Genomic DNA, 8182 nt, shown 5'->3' with positions numbered 1-8182 from the left:
ACTGAAGGAACTGGCTGGAACATGCAGAAGGCAGTGTTTATACTCAGTGAGGGTGACCTGGTCCACATTTCACCCTATTGCTACTGCCCTCCAACGTTAAAAAACAACAACAAAACCACCCATAAGAGCGAGCTCCAGCTGTCTTGCCCTAAGGAGCTAACACTCAGTAAGAACAACTCTGGAAAACTGTGTTTTTAAAGAAAAGTGTCTGTAACCAAGCTTGAGGGGAGAGAACAGAACAGAGTCCAACCCACAAAACCAGTAAAAAAATCAGCAAGGAGTCTCTTGTTTTAACAGTGATTTATTATCAGTAAAAAACAGACAGCTTAGAATTGTTTTTGCTTTAGAGGCTTTATCTAGTGCAGCATGCAGACCCTAGCCACCAACAGCTGTTGGGAGACCTTTGGCAATAATCTTATCCCAACTTCTAGCCCCGTCCCTTGTTACCAATGACATCAATCCCGCAAGTCACAACCAACTCAGCAACAGGCAATTCCATACAGTCCTTGTGATAAGGGTCATTGTGAGGCCTGGGGATGCTGCAGGATATTTTATGGGAGCTAGGACATACTGTTTTGGCTGTTCCCTTGTTAATGTTCATGGCTGATTGGAAAGCTATGAAAATCTTTCAGAGCTTGTCATTTTTTCCATTGGTGCTTTGCTGCTGTCGGTCTTTCACATTTTTATCTAGACTACGTGGGCCCAGGACTTTTTTGGAGAAAAATCCCTGTGAATAATGTTAACAGTGCATCCCTTTCTTTGGGGGTGAGGGCTCTGTTCATGCTGGTGTCCTTCACAGAAAGACTCCCCTCTACTGATGGGCTACTGGTGGTGGTTCTGGGAAAAAAAAACAAACAAACCTGTAATGGTGTCTCTTCAAACTGAGATGCAGACATATATTCCACTAGGGGTGCGTGCCCGGTGCACCGGAATCAGAGACTTGTCTATCATTGCCTGTAGAGGGGCAGTACTTGTGGTTCATGGCGGTGGCCCCTCCCCTGGCTATATGAGGTGGTGGCACCTTGACCCCCTCAGTTCCTTTGCTCTGGAAGCCCCTGAGAGGAGACTGTGATGCTGAGGGAGGGTGGGCTGTGGAATACATGTCTGCATCACATGTCGAGGAACCAGTTACAGTCAGTAACCGTTTCTTCTTCGAGTAGATGCAGCCGTGTATATTGCACTTCGGTGACTCGCACGCAGTACCTCAATCCGGAGGTGGGGCTCAGAGTCTATTGCAATAGGGACTGCAGGACCATCTTTCCAAGGCCTGCATCCGCTCTGGAAGAGGCGATAATAGCATAGTGGTCCCTAAACGTAGGTATGGATGACCAAGTGGCAGCCCTGCAAATATCCAGTATGGAAATGTCCCTGAGGAACACTTCTGAAGTCACCTGCACTCTCATGGAGTGAGCCCGTATCCGCTGGGGGTGCGTGTGTGTGTAACCAAAGCTATCTCATACGCAGTCTTGACACGGGGTATTGCCCATCTAGAGATGGTCTTTGCAGAGACAACTGCCCCTTCATGCAGCCCATATGACCTGAACAGGCGAGGTGAAGCATGCAAGTTTAGTCCTGTCTAGAAAAAGGCTAGATATCGCTAGACAGCCAGAGTGTGGATGCAGTGTTCTTCCAGGGAAGAGAGCAGTTTAGGGAAAAAAAACAGGTAAATACACTGCCTGATTTAGATAAACCAGAGACACCCCCTTGAATAAAAACTGTGTGTGTGGTCACAGCGTTACCTTGTCTTTGGAGAACTGAGCGTAAGACAGCTCAGCCATTAGGGCCTGCAACTCGCACATCCTTCTTGCTGAAGTGATGACTATCAAGCACACTGTTTTCTGAGACAGGAGAGGCAGCAGACAGGACACAAGGGGCTCAAACGGAGGGCCCATCAGAGCTGTCACAACCGAGTTCAGGTCCCACCAGGGAACCGGTTCTCAGACTGGAGGATGTAAGGAGAGATGCCCCTTCAGAAATCTCATCACCGTGGCAGTGGGAAAAATGACCTTCCCTCGAATCAGGGGATGGAACCTGATATCGCTGCCAAATGCGCTCTCAGTGAACTGAGCACAAGGCCTGATTTCTGAAGATGTTGCAGGTAACTCCAAGATGTCCTGGATGGAAGCCTCTGTTGGTTGGGTCCCGTGGGCCATGGACCAGATCGAACCTCTTCCATTTTGCTAAGCAGATCGTCCTAGTGGAGAACTTCTGACTGCTGAGTACGACTTGTTGGACAGCCTCTGAGCACCATTCTTCCTTGCCATTCAGCCATGCAGCAGCCATGCGGTGAGGTGCGGGGAACTGATTGCAGGATGGAAGGTTGGGCTGTGGTTCTGCATGGGCAGGTCGGGATGGAGAGGAAGTGAAATGGGAGGTTGAATTGACAGAGCAAGGAGATCTGAGAACCAGCAGTGTCTCGCAGGAGCAACGAGGATGCACTTGGCTCGATCCACTTTGAGCTTGAGGATGACTCGTGGAATGACCGGAATACAGAAGAGTCAACTGCCAGGTGCAGTGGAAGGTGCTGGAGAGGGATCTCAGGCTAAGGCCCTCTCAAGAGCAGAATAGTTGACATTTCCTGTTCTCCCTCATTGCAAACAGGTTAATTGAAGGGATGCCCCATGTTGCAAAGATGACCCAGAGAACACTCCCCTTCAGGGACCACTTGTGGCTCTGGGAGAAAACTCTGCTGAGCTGGTCCATGAGACGATTTTGCATACCCAGTAAATGGACTGCTACGGGGGTGATGTCGTCTTTGATGCAAAATTAACATAGGTTGATCACCTCCAAGAAGAGTAACCTAGAATGTGCTCCTCCTTGCTTGTTCACAGAGTACACTGTGGTGGTATTGCCGGTGAGTATGTGAAACACTGACTGTCTGGATGCAGTCTTGGAAGGCATGACACGCACTGTGGATGGCCTGAAGTTCCAACTCATTGATATAGAGTGAGGCTTCCTGTTCCAACCACAGGCTCTGCACCCTCAACAAGTCCAGATGTGCCCTCCAACCCAGAAGGGAAGTGTCAGTAACCACTGACTTGGTCCGAGAGGGCTGAGCGAAGGGGATTCCTTGGCACACACTGTGTGGGGACTCCCATTAGCACAAGGCATCTAGGACTGGTGAAGAAAGGTGAACCAACCTGTCCAGAGAATTCAAGGCGGTATGCTGTTCTGAACCACATTAGAAGAGGGAGAAGGCGCAACCTGGCGAAGTGGACCACCTGCGTGCAAGCGGACATGTGGCTCAACAGGCTCAGACACACACGGACTGTCATGGAGGGCTGAGATTGCAGACTGAGGAACATCAGTTGAGGTACAGGAAAATCTGGATTCCCTTCTTCCTGAAATATGCCAAGACCATCGCCATGCATTTGGTGAAGATCAGTGGGCAGAAGAGAGGCCGAATGGGAGAACCATATACTGAAAGTGGTGTTCTCCTACCACAAAATGCAGAATCTTCCTGTGGCCCAGCAGAATCACCACCTGAAAGTAAGCGCCCTGAAGGTCCAGAGCAGCAAACCAGTCATTCTGAGACAGCGTGGGGAGGATTGCCGATAGAGTGACAATGCGGAATCTCATGTACTTGATTAATTTGTTGAGGCCACAAAGGTCAAGAAAGGGTCTCATCCTGCCCTGGGATTTAGGAATCAGGAAGTACCAGGAGTCAAAGCTGTCGCCTCAGTGTTCTTGTGGAACTTTCTCCACCACTCCCAACTTCAAGAGAGAGCTGACCAACTTGATGAGCAGTGTCTTGTGAGACGGGTCCCTGAGGCGGGACGGGGAAAGAGAGGTGGGAACAGAGCATGGAGAGGAACTGGATTGTGTTGCCCGATCTGATAGTATCTAGGACTCAGCTGTCGGAGGTAATTGAGTCCCAAGCATTGTAAAAGTGGACCAGCCAACACCCAAAGGGACAGGGAGACAGAGGGAGTGGAGCAAAGACTCCAGCAACTGGCAGTGAGAAGGAACTGAGGTGTCTCAGATTGACACCATCTTATATCGCCAGAGGAGGAGCCACCCCTCTACCGGGACTGCTAGGCAAAAGTCTCTGGTTCCTGTGCACTGGGCATGCACACACCTAAGTGGAACACAGGTCTGCATCTAGTCAAAGGAGGAGGATTGTTGAGCATTGCTTTGTAAGTGCAATTTACATTTACTGTGAAGAATTACAGAAGCATCCATACAGGTGCTCAGATACCACAGCGTTGAGTGCATGAAAAATACATATGCTTCTATATACACACATTGCCACACAACAACAGAATCATCTGAAATAAGGGCAGCGTGATCCAGTCATTCTTTCCATAAATACTGATAATCAGTGGTTTGGTGAAGAATTTTCTCCTTGACAAGGAAGATATCTATGCAGGGATGCATGGATGCAAAGTAAATGAGCAAATTCAGCATACTGGCCGCATCCTCTGCTCCTGTATAACCGAGCTGAGCACAGCACTCGCCTCCTTAACCATACAGAGCGCTGAAAACTGTCAGTCAAACTACATACTTAAAATGTCCATACTACAAATACAAGATGGGGTTAGCATATCATCAACTGGCCTAGTTTTTACAGGTAGGATAGACAGCCCCAATTCAGCCAAGCACTTACACACACATCCTTAAGTGCTTTGCTGAAGCAAAGCCTGTATTATTTCTATTGGCACCCAAAGGTGAGCTGAGTGCCTCCCACTCAGAAAGATGACAAGATCCTTGGCCCCAGAGAGCTTAAAATTAGGCATGGCCTGGCAAGACGGAAAGGAAGGGGCAGGGGAGGAAACAGAGTAACATCAGTAAGATTATGCACTTACTCAGTGACAGCTTGTGCATGAGCTCACATACTAAAGAGAGTGTTTATGAACAGACTCCTTAGTTGGCTAATTTTGCATAGGCATCATGGCAGAAGTGGGTCTAAGGAGGGCTCTGAATGAGGAGATTCAGGGAGTGTCTTGTGGATCAGAGGAGGGAGGGCATTCCAGCTGTAAAGAGTGGCACGGGTAAAAATGTGAAGACATCTGTGGGAGAACAAAGAAATGGGATAGCAAGGTTAGGAAAGGACTCCCCTTACCAGAATGACTAATCTGTACAGTTCTCTTGAGAAATAAAGAGGAAGTTATTTGTGACCACAGGACTCATGATGGCCAAGCCCCAAACGATGTACGAGGATAACTTTATCAGTCCTACAACCATCTTTTCAATATTGCCACCAGCTAAAAGGAGCAGGTGGGACCTCTTGGAGAGCTTTGCCAACAGCAACAATGTGCAGATCTGTGCACCTGACTCTCCATAATATCTTGCTTTGTCATCTTAAATGTGCATATAACAGGCAGGATTTAAGTTCCTTGAATATCAAGCAAGATTCACATACTGTAGTATCGGCATGTTGACATTTAACTGAGGTAGCCAGCAAGTTGTCATCGTATATTAGTGATGACAAAATGAAGGGAAAAGGCGAGGTGCTAAAAAACACTAAAGGCAGCCAAAGCCAGTAGCATACACTTATTACCATGTCTTTTTCTTTTTTAATTTTTTTGTTTTTATCACCTCCATTTTCTCTTTTCACCCATCTCAAATAAAAAATATGTCCGAAGAAAGGTTCAACAATCCAGTTAAATCATAACATGACTTTGGATATTCAAGGGCAAATTTAAGAAAACAACAACCACCACCCCATCTTATATTTATAAAGGCAAAACCAGTGATGTGCACTTTAAGCACGGATACAACACCACAAAACTGACAGACTCTGCAAAACCCATTAACCAAAAGCATTCAATGAAAAAATCCCATCCTCTTCCTACACATGTATAAGCACTCAAAACTGTATGCACATATATTTGCATGATCAGAAAATGGAGACTATATTAATGGAGGCCATTTCAAAATATGTCCCACCCACATTATGTAAACATACGAAGGATCGCTTATTCTATTAAATTTATTTTCAAGTATTCAGAAAGTTAGAATGTTTGCTATTTTGCTTCAAAAGTATTTCTTTCCTCCAGTTAGACAGTACTGAATTCCCACAGAATGGCTTGAGGATTTTGAGTTTTCTAGCAGCACTGATTTCATAAAATGAAAATATTTTCAAATCATTCACCTTGTAGCTTGTGATATCTGGTGTTAAAAATACCCACAAATTCCAAACATTTGGGGTAAAAAAAAAATCGTACCGATTTTTAATTTTCTAGCAGATTTCTATGGCCCCATGTTACTGTTTTGTTTTGTTTTAAACTTATTGGTACAAACCTGTGAGAAAGAATAGTTACTGGTTTTATCTAAATACTTTAATTATCATCCATAGTCAGGTAAAATGTTAAGTGTAAAAATTATCCAGTTATGACATACACTTTGGATTCCCACTTTTAAACAAATTGCTACTAAAAACCTAAGGTTTTTTTGCAGTGGTAAATTACTTTGATGTAGCTGCCCTGATGCAAACCCCCCATTTAAATGTGTTGCACGGGTATATAAAGTAGGGCTTACAACAGTGCAACTTACCCGACGTTCAAATACTGCTAATGTACACAAAACCTATGTAAAAAAATATTACTCAGTGCCGGTCACCAAAGTGTTGACTATTCCTGGTTTCTTCATCTTGACCCTAATAGAAAGCCTTTTTTCCCCAAAACTGAAAAGTAAAATCATTGGAAATACATATCATTATACATAGTGCAGTTAAAGCAATACTGAAGTGTTTTTTCCTCTATTTGTGCAATATGAACTGTGTCCAGCAGTCAAATTCATTATGTCAACTGTAATGCTGTCTTTGGGGGTTTCTTCTTGCATAGAAGGATATGAAAAACGATTGTTACTTAAAAATACTTTGACCCACCACAGTGAGAATTATGCAATTTGATAAACTAAATATTGAAGTGTCTTAATGCGTCAAGCTAATCTGAATTCTTTTTTGTTTGAAGTCCTGACATCACTTAAATAGAACTTCCCTTTCACAAACTACACACGAAGAGGTGTTTTATAACTAGCATTATCTTGCATTACATACAATTGCTCATTGGGTGTAAGCAGATGTAGGTAATTTATTACATCATAAATCTAACCTCTTCAATATTTAAGCGTATGTAACACACAAATTAAAGATTCCAGTTAAGCATCACCACATTTTAACCCCTCACATTTGCATAAAATAATTGACTACAAGCTATTTAATTGCAAAAACTGAAAGTTTATACAGGTGCTTTACTACGTCATACTGTGTCATGGGTCCCTTTGTTCAGCTTTCCACACAAACATCTGTGTCATGATTGTTTCCACTCATCTATTCAGTCTCTGCGTTATCACTTCTCGGTACATGATAGAGATGTATATTAGCAACAGAAAGATGACAAAGAAATCATCTAAAAATCCCAGAATTCCGAAGAGGGCTTCAGGAAGAAAATCCAGAGGTGAAGCCAGATAGAGCAGAGCTCCTAGCAGGCAGAGGAATATTCTGATACGGAACATCCAGAAAAGGCCCCCTACAGTAAACATCTCCCTGAAAGCATGCCGTAGTAAAGTGGGTAAATCCATAATTCTTTCCATAATCTACGAACAAACAAAACAGAAATAATTAATCTTTTGCAACATCATACAAAATGCCAACATAAATACTTCCTAAATGGGATTTCTTTTCTTTTTTTCTTTTTTTAAAAGCACAATATTGATACTATCACATTCACCAGTTTTAGAATCCATTAGGTCACAAGACAATGTTTATAGACCTGGTACTTGAAACCACAGTATAATGAATTCATGAAAGATTTTAACTGCCAAGACACCTATTGGGTAAGAAACACAGCAAAACTAGCATCAAAGAGCTTCTTAATTGACACAGAAGACAACTTATGATTCACCAAGTACCAAGCAGTGGAGAAACTATTCTGGATCCATTTCTTACAGATAAGTAGTAACTGACTGAGGATATAACAATAGTAGAGAAGTTTGGACTCAATGCTCACAAGTTAGATTAGTTCCGTACAATAAAGAAAGGGACTTGAACTCATTATAACAAGGAGAAGGTTCACAGAATGCAGCGGTCTATATTTAAGAAAAGGTAAATCAACAAAAACAGATTTCAGGAAAGCAAAATGTTAATCGAGTGAGTAGGGTGCAGTGGGAGAAAGTATGGAAAATCGAAGAATATGGAAGAAAGCTGGGAATTCCTATGAGACACCATCATCAAGTTGCA

The 8182-nt window shown here is 43.7% G+C and overlaps 1 protein-coding gene across 5 annotated transcripts in view; it reads right to left on the bottom strand.

The window, feature by feature from the left end:
• Positions 1-285: 285 nt before the first annotated feature.
• RNF170 (ring finger protein 170) overlaps positions 286-8182 on the bottom strand; it is a 53049-nt gene continuing 45152 nt past the window's right edge. For all 5 annotated transcript variants that reach the window (XM_054031793.1, XM_054031791.1, XM_054031789.1 and 2 more), the window contains one exon: positions 286-7539. In XM_054031793.1, the coding sequence (XP_053887768.1) occupies positions 7270-7539 (270 nt within the window). In that variant the 3' untranslated portion in view covers positions 286-7269. The remainder of the gene's footprint in view (positions 7540-8182) is intronic.

Source organism: Malaclemys terrapin, chromosome 6 (assembly GCF_027887155.1).
Source record: "Malaclemys terrapin pileata isolate rMalTer1 chromosome 6, rMalTer1.hap1, whole genome shotgun sequence".
NCBI lineage: Eukaryota > Metazoa > Chordata > Testudines > Emydidae > Malaclemys > Malaclemys terrapin.
The sequence above is the reverse complement of the archived record's forward strand: the minus strand, read 5'-3'. Positions and strand labels throughout refer to the sequence as shown.